This window comes from Haemaphysalis longicornis, unplaced genomic scaffold, assembly GCF_048455015.1.
Source record: "Haemaphysalis longicornis isolate Haplotype H1 unplaced genomic scaffold, Haemaphysalis longicornis Haplotype H1 scaffold_1, whole genome shotgun sequence".
Classification (NCBI taxonomy): domain Eukaryota; kingdom Metazoa; phylum Arthropoda; class Arachnida; order Ixodida; family Ixodidae; genus Haemaphysalis; species Haemaphysalis longicornis.
The window spans coordinates 246,224,956-246,239,117 of NW_027526203.1; the positions used below are offsets into that span (position 1 = coordinate 246,224,956).

The following is a 14,162-nucleotide window of genomic DNA, read 5'->3' on the forward strand; positions in this document are numbered from 1 at the left end:
CTATTCGTCGTGCAAGGTAAACAAGCGCGTTTGGCCTCTCTTTTGGTCCATTGCTTGTTGTACCTGGCGCTATTTCCACATTTGACCTCGTAAGTTTTTTCCCTCGTTGGTTATTAGCCCAGACGGAGGCGTTTGGCTGCAGGTACGAGACAGAAGCCGAATTTGCAGCGCTCACTTTGTTGGCAACGCAAAGAGCTCGATTGCCGGTCACCCTGCGTATGTGCCGTCCATATTTCCGGCGTGCTACCGGAAAGGCGACGGCGTTACAGCAGGAACGAAGCTCGAGAGATATCAGCGGTAAGTGCTCATTTTCAGGTTTGTGCGCGTGTAGCTATGTGTGCGCGCATTGCGTCGGCAAAGAGTGTCTCGGCAGTCGCGGCGAAGTCGTTCGCGTCGGACGCCACGCCTGAAGCACCTGCAGATTCAGAAGAGCCGCCGACCACCTTTGACATCACACCACCGGAGTCGCCAGGAAGTTGCACCATGTCTTCCACGGTGAGCAGCTGGTCTGATGGAATTAACCGTGTGGCTGGATCGTTTAGTACAAATACCTTTGCTGTCACGAGCGTTCACTGATGGCTCTGTGAAACGGAAGTGCTTTCACCATGCGCAAACGGATTGAGAGAGAGAATTAAACACGTTTAGAAACAACTTTCTGCACTGAATTTTGCCGCAATGCAGAAAGATGGGGTAATAATTAAATGTTAATGATGAAAAATGATCAAGTGAGCACGAAATGATTGACATCTCGTTTTTCAGGGCAATAATACAAAGGGAGAGAGCTTCGCTCCACTTGCATGAGGTGTGACGTAGTGCAAATTGTTATTCGGTAAATTGGTTTGATATGGTACACTTCTGTGCTGGATACGTTTTTAATAACTACATTGCAGATTACTTCATAGTTCATATGTGTAACGCTTTGCGTCACTAAAGCAGAATGCAATTTCTAGAATTTGAATGCCTTTTGTATTTTTGATTACTTCCCAGTGTAACAACTAGCAGTGCACTTACCCGATATTCAGTCGTATTCTAAGCACGAGTTAAGGTAGTACTTACAGCGCTTAATGCACTGAATTTGAAATCAACTCAAATTGTCATATAGAAAAACCAACATCTCATGTAACGTTAAATTGCATTACATGTGGTGTAACAGTAGAAGTTGCCAGCTATTCGTTATTTCTTCTCAGTGTGTGAAGTGCAACAATAACGACACAAGTGAGGAAATGAGGGCATGATACAAGTGCGGCTGTTCAGTCGTAGTGGTTCTATTACAGATGCGCTTTTATGTGCCCCATATTTTGCATATGTCCCATCCTCCTTCACCCCCATCCACATGTCAAACAAAAAACACACTCCGCTTATAAATGCTCACAACTGAAATAACGTAAATGTTTGGAAGGACTGATTGTCCCACGTTTTTCATTTTTGCTTGTAAGTGCAGTTGTGCTTCACACTGTCAGACAATTTCACAGTGCTTAATATATGTAATTTGTCCTTTGTCGGTGACATAATACTACGTATAACGTTATGAACTCACTGTTTCTGCACATGCATATTTGTAGGATGCTCAGACAGATGAGATCTCGTCCGGAGGCCGTTGCACTGTATTCCTCTCAGTGGCATGTCACGGAACAGCGTCGACACAAGTGTGCCTCCCCGACACCGTGGACAGTGACGCGCAGACGAAAGTGGTGACAGCCACTGCATGCACCGGGCCAGAAGAACGGACTTGTGTATTTCTTGGATATGATTCGATCAGCAACAGAGCAGACTCTTTCAGGGAACTGTGTGGTGTGAGCGCAAATGTGTTCGCGTTACTTCTGGCCATTTTATTCCCCGTAACTGTCAGGCAGATTGATGTCCCAGTTTCACAGAAGCTTGTGATTTTCTTGATGAAACTAAAGCTAGGAATATCAGTTGCCAGTCTTGGTGTCCTTTTTGGCCTGCATAGGACTGCTGTAAGCCGCACATTTTTCTTTGTTTTGAGCAATTTGTTGACGGCGATGAAAGCGTGGATTCCAGAACATTCCCTAAGCACTGTGCAAGCATCAATGCCTGGATGTTTTAAGGTGCACTACCCTCGCTGCCGGTACATCATAGACTGCACCGAACTAAGAACAGAGGAACCACCCACTCTTGAACAACGCCGTGCTCTTTTCTCCCACTATAAGGGAGGTTATACTCTGAAGTTTTTGATAGGAATTCTGCCGAATGGCATAGTTACGCTTGTGTCAGACGCATAAGGTGACCGCACTTCGGACACACAAATTACCCTTAATTCCGGATTTCTGCGCCGAATTGAGCCTGAGGATGTCATACTGGCAGACAAGGGTTTCCCTGGAATCAGAGCACCAGCGGAAGGCCAGCAAGAAATTGTTGTTCTGCCGCCCTTCTCAAAGGGATACGTGCAATTTACATATGAGGAACTGCAACAAACGTACCACATCGCCCAAGTGAGAATACATGTTGAGAGATCTACAACGTCTTGAACAATAGGGTTTCTGCGGACCTAATTCCTTACATGGGCAGCATAATGCGCATGTGCTGCATTCTCGCCAATCTGCAGCAACCAATCTTGAATTCTAACAAGCTCGACAATGCAAACAGTGCTTGACCATGCATGCACCAGAATAAGCTTCCACACTTTGCCCCAGTAAATGTTGTGTATAATACATTCAGTGAAATAAACTCACCAAGGTGTAGTACGACATTTCAGGTGTTGTGATTATTTACTTTTGTTTTCATTTTCGCTGTCAACGCATCAAACCAGTGTAACGAGGCTTGAAGCGGTACGTGCATTTTAAAAGAATAGGCTGAAGTACTTTTGAAACTTTCTTCAGACAGAAGTAGTCTGGCGTACAGGAGGCCACAGGCAGACGTACTGTGCCTGACAGTGGTCTACTACGCCTACAGTTGACATTGCAATCAAAGAAGAAACAAGAAAGACGAGAACAGGAGCAACGTTATACAATGATTATAAAAAGACAAGATGGAGAACATCAAGTGTGCTACAGCAGCAGCAAACTGAACACGCAGAGGTGGTTGCCTTTTTGAAGGAGGCGAAAAGCGAAAACGCCCGTCTGTCAAGATTTCGGCGCACGTTCAAGATCCCCACGTGGTCGAAAATAATCTTGAGCCCTCTGCTACGGCGCATCTCAGAGCCCAGGTGTACCTTCTACGCGTTAAACCGCATAATCTACTCCCTGCGTCTTGTTTTACTTCTTTGCAAGGGCTTTTAGAAGATGCGTAAATGCGTAAAATAAAAACATTCCAGCTTGGGAATGTATTCGGCCAGGAATTTGTCATTTCGTTTAACTTCAATGGTGATGCTTTGTTTTTTGGAATATACAAAAAACAAGGCATCAGTGAGGTTTAATACGTACAGCATCACCATGAGCTGGGTGTAATATTCGTGGCAGCTCTTAAGTGTCAGCTTGTCGTCCACGTATTGAATGAACTTTACGTGGCTGATGCCTTTCTCGTAATCTATGAGCATGCTGTCCTGACAAACGAATGGGCACTTAATTTCGACCAGGCGGGTTGTTTCACCGGTGATAACGAGCCCATCGGGACTGCCACACAACCACGGCTGCTCTGGATGGACCACGAGTCCGACCTGCCAAAGAAAGTGAGGCAAGATAAGTTCACATTTTGTTGAGAAGTGCGCAGAATGATTACCTCATGTATAGGGAGTTCAATGGCCATTGACAGCTCCCTCCTGGCTTCGGCTTCGGTGTTTCTGCCTGCAAAAAGAAAAAAAAAAGAAATGTGTTTATGTAGACTGGGGAGTTTCCTCGTGAGAAAGTTTTTTTGTTCAACAAACTTTCATCTTCTTGGTAATATGACCTCTTTCATGAAATTTAGTTTATTCACGTGCATTTAGGAACCTTATTTACTGCAAGTAGAAGGGACGGATAGAGCAAATCACGTATGGGCTTGTGAGCCCATACGTGAATCCTTACCGTAAGTTGTGGCTTGCGCCCAGAATGGACGCGGTGCAGCGAGTGCATTTGCAAGGGCTTCAAATGCTTGCCTCCTTGTTTTGATGCGGTGGGCCGTCGTGCTTGTGATCCGGTACTTCCGCTCTTGGTGCCATCTGCAACAAAATGTGCCATTTTGTATAAAAAGCATAACACGCTGTGAAGCATATTAAGGCTGCAGATATAACAAACCTGTCTACAGCAGCCTGGCCCCGGGTTAAAAGCGCGATCTCCGGTAACTCCTCCACGCTTTTTTCCACAAACATTTTGTAAAACGTTTTCTCTCTCTGCTCTACCATAGCGAGCAGGTTACACCTGTTTATTTTAAGGGGTACCGTGCTCGCCCCCTGCATGGTTGCATACGTCTTTCGCGCTTCCCCGAGCAGCGATCTGACCACCTCGACGCCGAAATTGAGACTTTCGTCTACAGCGTCCGTCGAAGCGTGCGTTGAATCTGCATTTTCGTCATTGCTGCCCTCGCACGCGATCATGTCCGCGAACGCGCACCTCACGTCCGGGAATTGTGCATGTACCGTTTTCGGGCACAGTGGTTTGAGCACTGGTGCAGGCAAGGGGCGACCTGTACAAATCATTCTCAAGTTGAGTAATGCAATACAAAAAAGCGCTCGTACTTCAATGTTGAATAACTTCAACAATTCAAGAAAGCGCGCCTCGTGCTTACCTGCAAACAGTTCCTTTATCTCCTTCTTCGTGTTCAGGGTCAGTCACGCAGAAGGTTTTCCCCAAGCATGCGGCAACTCCGTGCAGGATTTTTCTTCGTGGCTGTTTATGTAAACGGCCACCGCCGTCGCGTGTTTGCACCAACCGCGGAGGCCAGCCTTGCAGGAACAGCTGCCTCGCAAAATGCGCCTTGGGTTCGGCGACAACTATATAAACAAAACAAATCACCGTGTACGTGAAATAAACACATAAAGGTATCTCCAATACAATTCACTCACCTCCAGCCGCACGTCGTAGTCGCAATTGCTCTTCATCTGAGGGATGCACCTGGCCACGATTTCAGACGGCGCCGTCTCGCTGAGAATTTCTTCTTTAACGCCGTAGACGTGGTTGCTGGCGTAAAGTTTGATGTCGCGCCTGAAGCAACTGCCCTTGAAATACTCCTCAGGACTCTCTATTTTTCTAAAGCCGCAATACAACACGCACGATCCGCTTGGCACCGTCATGCTGGCCTCGCCCGGATTCGGCCGAGCCATAAAGACTGGCCGAGCTTCGTTGCACGGAACGGCGGCGACGGCGGTACGCGCAAAAAATGCGGCGCGGTGCCGGAGGGGGCGCCACTGGTTCCAATTCAGTGGCGCCACCATACCAGCGCACGAGGCCTATATCTTGCATGGGACGCGAAATTCGCTCGGAGCGCCAGACAAACCCCTAGTGTTTGGGGGCGGTACTAAAAACATGGCGGCGCGTTTCAGACATGCACTGGGAGACGCCATCTTAAGGAGGACTGAAAAGCCGAGCGGGCAGGGGGCAATTTAGCGCCAAATTCAATTGCGACGCACATGCAAGGTAAATTGAGCAAGTGGAAGATATTCAGATGGCCAGCGCACGACCTTGTTCCTGTTGCGCAACCCGCCACATTATCAAAAGGGCAATTGTTTTGCTCTGATTGATGACGTTTTGCGCGTCCACATCTTTTTGCACCACTTTTTTAAAGTACGACGTTGTTTTGGTTTATTGGTACACACAATCTAGACAAGAATAAAGAGTACAGTTATTTTAATTTTTATTGCTAAATTTACAATTCATACAGTAAAAACACAACTTGGTTATTTTGTGCTTTCAGTGGCAAACAAAAGTGTATGGCACATGGCCGCATGCTAATAATAGGTATCCAGCCAGTGCATATGTGTCCTGTGCCTTGTATGTCCAAGGTCCGCGTAGTCTCTGCTGGTGAAATGGGCAGGACACAGCCGGTAGCTGCTGTAGATCTGTAGAGGTGGTAAATGAGCCAGGTCCTGCCTTCTCGCACACTGGAGCAAACGCGAGATCTGGAATATCAACAAGCACATTTGTATATTTGGGTTAGAATGAATACTAGCTTTAATAGCCTTTAATGAATACTAGCTTTAAGATGACGATGAATAGTAACTTTAATGCTGCTTTCAGGCGCACATAGTTTTGAGTGAAATCTGGCATCTGTATCCGAAATAAGCTTTATCTGATATATTGGGAATCTGTCTTTCTTACATTGATTTTGGCTACAAAGACGACTTTTGACAACACCAATCGTAAAGGCAAATTTTAAATTAAAATCACTATTATTAAGAGACGCGGATATGTTTTTCTATTTGTGCGATCATAATGTTCGGTGGCAACGACCCACCTTTCCTCCTAATCCAAAATACATTTCTGCAGACAAAAGCAGCCATCCCACACCAGAATCGTTACGCAATTACTCATGCATATATACGTTCACTCACTATGTATTCCTCAGGTATTTCTCGGGCCCTGCAGTAAATTGCTTATAAAAACCTTATTTGAAAACCTCTAATCAATTACTAGCAAAGGTTAAGCCGGCATTGTCTAAGTATTTATCAGCTTATAGCTGTAACTGCGTTTTTTTAATCTATCGTTCTTGTACCTAAAGCTGAAACTCGAAGCACGGAACTGAAGCGTAAATTATAGATTATAAGTGCCAGAAGTATAGTTATCATGGTATTATAAACATATACAGTAATTGCTTATTTTGTATATGTATTGCTACAAATTCATTCTGCTATGTTCCGTTGATTCACATGAAGAGAAAATGCAGAACACACAATTGAAACGCAATAAAATAATTTATGTAGTCACTACTTAGTTAACCTAGTGCTAACAACACGTTATGAACCTGCGGACACACCCTTTGAGCCAAAAGTGTATGGGAGATGCCTCCCTCCAGCTGTAGACCCAAATAGGCTGATAATAAAAAACGATAACAATAATACTGATAATAATTATAATGTTCACAATAATATTAATAATATAAAAACAACAACAATGCATGCTACGAAAACAAACTAAACGCAGGCAATCAAAAGATAATAAAAAGAGTGCAGATAGGCTCATACTGTTCCATTAGTTATTGTATATGTTGTCTCATATACATTTTGCTCCATACCGTGTATTCACTAGCGCTAAAACGCAAAACACACAATCGAAACGCATTAAATAATAACCCACGTATAGACATTGGATTAATTACCAGATGCTCTGCAGCGCATTTCATGTGCAATTAAACAGTCAAAGAAGACAATCAGAATGTAATAATTAAATAGTGCACGTGTATGCTCACTTAAATTATAAAGCTACTGCTGCAACCGCATCCTGCTATCTCGTGCAAGCGTACAAAAGCAGAACGAGCAGCATGCAGATCGTACCTTTCGTCCGCCGGGTTCCAAAAGAATTTTATGCGGCCTTGCGTGAAGAATTTTGACACCACTCAGCACAGCACAATCTGTGATGACGGGGCGAATCCATTCCTGCGTCTGTTTCGATGGAATGAACTTTACGGCGGTAAAAACGGCCCTCGGGACACCGTGGATCGCAGCATATCCAAGGTAAATGCATATCTGTGGGCGCGACAAGAAACGTCCCTTTTCAGCGGTGCGAAGCAGAAAGGCGCAATTCCGGTTTTCCACTCCAGGTGGCGCTCGTATTTTCGCAGTATCGAACTTCAACTTTTAAGCTCACTTGCATATTATAAACTCCGTAATTAATAAGTAACCTGGTAATAAATATAAAATACAACAACAACGTTCATTTATGCTCGTATGTAGTACAGCCCCCAAACGTTAGGATCGCTGCAGTCACGGGACAGAAAAACGGAGGAGTTTCATCCCCCTGGTTAAGCTGTCACCAACTTAGTGTGGATGCTCCGCTGAGCGGCTCGGGAGAATGCACACTGTGGGCGCGCTTCGTGCCGTTCTCGCGCCGTATGTGCGCACGTAAGGCGCACACAAGAGTGGTATGCTGTAGTTCGGTTCCTCAACGTTCAATGTATAGCACGGAAGCGGCGAGAAGCTTTCATTATTACGCAAAAAAGCGGCGACCCACCGGGTATCTCAGAACGGCCGCAATAATGACAATGAACTTGTACGCCGTGGCTCGTAACATGCTCGATCTTTCTAAAGTATGGCTTTGAGCGTTCAATAAAATCATAAATAGGAACAAATCAGGAAGTCTCGATCTCCGGAATTCAGTTTACAATAGCAGTTTCAATCGCTTTCGCTGGTAGGCGCATTCTTGCATTTGCGGGAAGCCCTGAACTGGTAACACTACTTAACTGCCCCGACATTTCTTCTATGAGCTTACAATATTTTTTTGTTTTGTGCGAAAAAACAAACAAAAAATTACTGAATTTTAACCGGCACAGAGATATAAATGCAACCATTCTAACAGGTCTTTTGCGCGCAACTTTGGTTAAATAAAATTTTAGCGACTCCAAAGGCAGGTTTGATGAATAACGGTGTCGGATCACTTATTTAAGGCTTTCGTCGCAAGCGAACTTCCGCATTAAATTCCTAACGCCCGCAGTAAAACCAAGAGCTCATGTCTTGCAAAGTGACAAGCCGGTTTACAGCGTGTAAACCAAGCTTGTGGGACCTCACATTGAACACAGATTTTCTGTTACGGGTGCACTGTTGACATTTGCGTTCATTTTAAAATATATAACAGGTGCCTAGAACACCGAGATGTGTTTGCATTCTTGCGTAATGTCGCTCACGAACCATACAGATGGCAAATGAAGTTGCCCTATTGCAGATGAGCAAATAGGTTCTTTTTTAATTCTCGTTACTAAACAGCGCAACGGGTTCCCGGTATTACTTTGTGTCGTAAACTGAACCTCGCTTTTGTCATGGCATTTAATTCTTGAGGATTGGTTAAAAAAGGAAAGGATAAAACTTTTCTGTGCATTTAGTTTTTTTTTTTTAAGGGGGGGGTGGGGGGGGGGAGGGTTCTGCCAACGTTCCAAGTGCAGCTAGAAGAGAACGCATGTAAACCGAAAAGCTTTGATTGATTGTGGGGTTTAACGCGCCGACGCAACGCAGGCGATGAGGCGCACCGTAGTGGAGGGCTCCGGATTAATTTTGACCACCTGGGGATCTTTATCGTGCGCCGAAATCTCGTACACACGGGCGTTTTTGCTTTTCGCCTCCATCAGAAAAGCGACCGCCGCGGCCAGGAATCGAACCCGCGACCTCGTGCTCAGCAGCGCAATAACGCGAAAAGCTAAACTTTGGTTATCAGCATTACTTGCAATTGACAGTATGAGCTAGGCGTCGTGTTCCGTAGCAGTGAAAAAGCAGTACTTCAACGAAAGACGCCTGTATTTTCAAAACTGATTAACCCTCTTTTTGGCCCGAGATTGTCCAGGAATTGTGGCTCGCCCTGTTCAAAATTATCATATCCTGCTTTCCAGCTCATGGCCAGTAGTACTGGCTTTGGCCACCAGATGCCGCATTCAGTTCAGTTTTTAAAATTACCGGCTTCAGAGACAACGTTTGTTTATCAAGCATAAATGTAGAAAGAAAAGAACCGATTTGTTCGTGGCAACGCGATAGTCGAGCCCCGCTCCGCCGACTGCGAATGATAAGGCAGCTGTAACGCAGCACTGGCCAACAGTGGCTGTTACGCGGCGTGTTGATAGTGAAGTGTGGGTAGAGATGCATTGTTGGCTGGGCGAAGAAGATTGCTTTGGTGGTCAAACTTTTTCCGTGTTATTTATTTTTTCACGAGTTAAAGCGTGAGGCCACACACAGCCAACCTCGCATAGAAAGTTCAGACAAACGTTAAAGTGCCCCAGCTCACTTGATTCTTGGTTGAGCCCAGTTGAATTGGGTGGATCTTCTTGCTCTCGAAGGACTAAGCAGGATGTTTGGCCCTTTGAGAGCAAGATGGTTTTTGCTGTCCAACTTGATACAGGTCGCGGGCACAGTACCGGGGCGCCGGTTAGACCCCGGGCAAGCACTTTCCAAGAACCACTGCGCGCTATCTCAGTTGTCTTGTATATATGCTATTGTAGCGTCAAGCCACAGTGCCAGCGGCAGCAGCGTGAAGCAGGCCCACGGGCGCGCTCACCCGCCGGAGGGCTCGCGCACCCCTGGCATCAGTAGATAGAGACCCCACGGCCTTCCGAATAAACCGGCATTGCTACGTGGTCTGGTCGTCTCTGTTTAAACGCCTCCGTGGCATGCGCTCTACAGTTGGTGGCCCGGACGTGATCTTCGGCTGAACTTGTTTTTGGAACCCAGCTACGACTACCACCCGACCTGTTCGAGGTACCGTCTCAAGCATCTTCCGCCGCGGACTCCGTGAAATCTCTGAGATTGACCACGCTGACCTTCGACCTCAGCCTACACGTGAACGAAAACCCAGAGGACCTTATGTGCTTCCGAACCTTGAACAGGCAACATATGTGTTTGTGCGGTATGGACCCGTGCGCCGCCCTTCGCAACCACACTACGTTAGCCCTTTCCGTGTGGTAGCACGACACTTGTCAAAATATGTCATCGACATCAATGGCTCTCACGACAACATAGCCCTAGAGCTCCTGAAGCCGACATACGTCACCACCGCCGACATTAACCCTACGAGTCTTCCCATGTGGCTGCACACCACCGTGACCATCATGTACGTTGGGTTCATCAGAGCGTCGCACCAGCTCCTCTCTTGGGGGGGGGAGCCCTGTAGCGCAAGCCACAGTGCCAGCGGCAGCAGCGTGACGCAGGCCCACGAGCGCGCTGACCCGCCGGAGGGCTCACGCGCCCCTGGCATCAGTAAATAGAGACCCCACGGCGTTCCGAATAAACCGGCCTTGCTATGTGGTCTGGTCGTCTCTGTTTAAACGTCTCCGTGGCATGCGCTCCACACTATATATGCCTGTACTGTATATAAAGTGTGCATAATTTGGACATCAGAGTTTTCAGCGTCCCTAGCAGTGGCACTAGACACGGCAACGTGTTCCAATAGTTGGAAAAGTCCTAAAATTTGCTGTGATGAATACACAATTCCGAATATATGACTCGTATGGGTATTGTCCCACTCGTCACAAGACCATTCTTTAAAGGCCAATTCCTCCTACGTAAACTAGTAGGGAATGCCAGCTTGTCCTGGGGAATTTCGCACAAGGAAAACTTGGGATTCGGGAATTGTCAGTATACAGAAAACTCTCATTAAGAGCTTGTTTTCGACAGTTAAAACATTGTCTGCTCCTCCTATCGCTTTTATAAAAAATGTATAGGCGAGTGTGCATAGCTTTTGACGTAGAGAAGTTAGGTTGAATATACCGTCACACCTTCTTAGTTATATTTAAATGATAACTGGAGTCAAGTTTTTATTATATGACACTGAAAAATTAAAAAAAAGAATGGTACAGATGACGCAGTAAACAAGTTGAGTATGGAATTTACCAAGCTGTTTATTGATATCGGTTAACACGTCAGCTCAGAAGAGGATGATCCGGGCAATATTGCGTAGCGTGTTAACTGGGGCTCTGCTGAGGGCCACAAGGGTCGACGAAAATGTTGACGTGATTTGATCGTGCCCACTTCTTTCTGGCACTTTCTAGCCAGGGCTTTGTTTACAATGTCGCGGAGAAACGAAATCCAAGCACTAAAAATTAAGGAAGCTCACAATAACGCGTAAGATTTGAAGGTAGCGAAGCTGTCCGCCACCTTCAAAACCATCATGATGGTTTAAGTCCACGATTGCAGCGGATTTCCTTCTTCTTCGCTACCGCAACGACCTTTACTCCATTCTTGTTGCTATAAGTGTGAGCTTTCTTCGGGTTTTTTTTTTGGAAGTGTTGCCAGGATTACGGTGAAGGCTGTAGTTTTTTGCCCAACTGTGGCCAATGCTTGGCTTGATAAAGGGTGCCGGGGAGGCTGGGCGGTCGCCGCGAGGCACGCGCTCACTAGCGCTCGGCATTTTCTTATTTTTTAACAGTCCGGTGGTCGCCGCGCGGTAGGCGCTCACGTGAGCTCGGTATTTTTTTATTTGTCGGGGATTTTCGGACGCCGGAACTCATGGATTGCCTGACAGCTTCTCTGTTAAAACGGCACACTCCCAAGTGGACATACTTTATGTGCACAAATTTACATTGCGGATTACTCTGGTATCAGCCCTGATTCCAGACACATGTGCAGGACGTAACTGATTTCTTCCCTCTCCCCCCCCCCTCCGCGTTGAAAGTGCTTATTTATTTTTTATCAGTACTGTAACCCTTGTCAGGTTCTTACAGGAAGTGGGCGGTCGCGGCACGCAACATGCATGAATACAAAAATGGGTCCACTGCGCGTCGGTACCTACTCAGCGGTACACTGAACAAAACATCACAATCCGCCACGTGACTGCCAAAGCACGACAATATATCTATACATCTATATATATATATATATATATAATAGCAAAAAAAGAAGGACACACGTCGAAAAAAGAAAAGGTTTAACGTTTCGGCCGAGGGACCAGCCTTCGTCGGAATAACGCCTCCAACATATATATATCTATATATATATATATATAGATATATATATATATATATATATATATATATATATATATATATAATATATATATATATATATATATATATATATACAGGAAGAAATGCCGGCAGTCTACAACGCCAAAGAAGGCAGCATAGGTTAATGATTAGACTATTTTTTGCTGTTAGTGACGTTACATTAGTTTTTTTTTTTCTAATTATTACGCGAGAAAGAAAGAAAAACACGCGCCCAGAGTGGGACCGAACCCACGCCTTTCGATTAGATCTCGAATGCCTTACCAACTCGGCCTTGCCCCTTCACCCCGAGTAGTCCGAGGGGCGCTGGCTACCACCCCCCAAGCACAGGAAACAAAAATACCTACGCATAAATACCCCAGAAAGTGAAGGGGAAAATCGCCCCGCCGGTAGCGTAGTGGTACTCGCACCAGACCGGTACTCTAGAGGTCGTGGGTTCGGATCCCACCTGGCGGGCATTTTTTCTTCACTTTCTTTCTTTCCAAATTCTTTATCTGTTTCAATGACCTATATATATATATATATATATATATATAATATATATATATATATATATATATATATATATATATATATATATATATATATATATATATATATATATATATATATATAACACAGAAATAAGGATTGGCAGTCAAGAAAACCTCGCAAAGTAAAGGGGACGATGTGGGTAGGTCATTGAAACAGATACATTATTTGGAAAGAAAGAAAGTGGAGAAAAAATGCCCGCCAGGTGGGATCCGAACCCACGACCTCTAGAATACCGGTCTGGTGCGATAACCACTACGCTACCGGCGGGGCGATTTTCCCCTCCACTTTCTGGGGTATTTATGTTTAGGTATTTTTGTTTCCTGTGCTTGGGGGTGGTAACCAGCGCCAATCGGACTACCCGGGGTGAAGGGGACCTTCTGTTTAACCCCCGGGCCGTGACACCAGTGTCTACGACATGTCGAGAGTGGTCGAACAGCGTTGAACCCTCTTAAGGTGGCGGTCCCACACCCCGCCATGTTGGAATTAGTTCTGAGTTTGCCACCAGACTACGCCACCCACCCCGTGGCGGACGAAAATACCGGCACAGGCCTTCGGGGCGCGATGTTCCCCCGTACCGGCGTCCCCTCCCCTCCGCCTGCGATTCGCGAGGGGAGGCGCTCCTTTTGTCCGAACCTGAACCATGACCAACCGATTCTGTTCGCCGCCGTGCACGGGGGGGGGGGGGGGGGGGGGGGGGGGGGGTTGCTGGATTGGCCCTGCCTTCTTCTCGCCACGAGTTGCTCGGCGCTCGGCCTCCGAAATCGCGCTGAACAGCTTTTGCTCTGTACACGCGCGTAGCACAAATAAAACAGAATAATCAACTAAACGTTTCACTGTTGTTGGGGTGAAACGTTGGACGAATGAGCAATACATATGTCGCCAAGATTGCCAGCGCACATTACTAAAAGAGCAGAAAGAAAGATCGGTGTAAAGGAATGAAGAAGGAGATATTGTGAAAATTATCGGCGTCTCTTGATATATTTCAGGCGGTTTTTCTCAATGAACCGCCGCTAAATCGTCGGCACGGGCCTTGCGTATTTCCTTCTATCCTCGTCTTTCCCGCTGTGCAATAATGTCCTCTGTGTTGATGTCATGGCCGAATCAGAACACCTTTGGACCCTAGT

General features: G+C 46.0%; 1 protein-coding gene across 1 annotated transcript in view; it reads right to left on the reverse strand.

Moving 5' to 3' along the window:
- Positions 1-2,231: 2,231 nt before the first annotated feature.
- LOC144158473 (uncharacterized) overlaps positions 2,232-14,162 on the reverse strand; it is a 38,089-nt gene continuing 26,158 nt past the window's right edge. Inside the window, exons 4-6 of the mRNA XM_077689360.1 lie at positions 4,940-5,123; positions 3,384-3,616; positions 2,232-2,337 (exon numbers count right to left, since the gene is read on the reverse strand). Of these exons, the coding sequence (XP_077545486.1) occupies positions 2,232-2,337; positions 3,384-3,616; positions 4,940-5,123 (523 nt within the window). The remainder of the gene's footprint in view (positions 2,338-3,383; positions 3,617-4,939; positions 5,124-14,162) is intronic.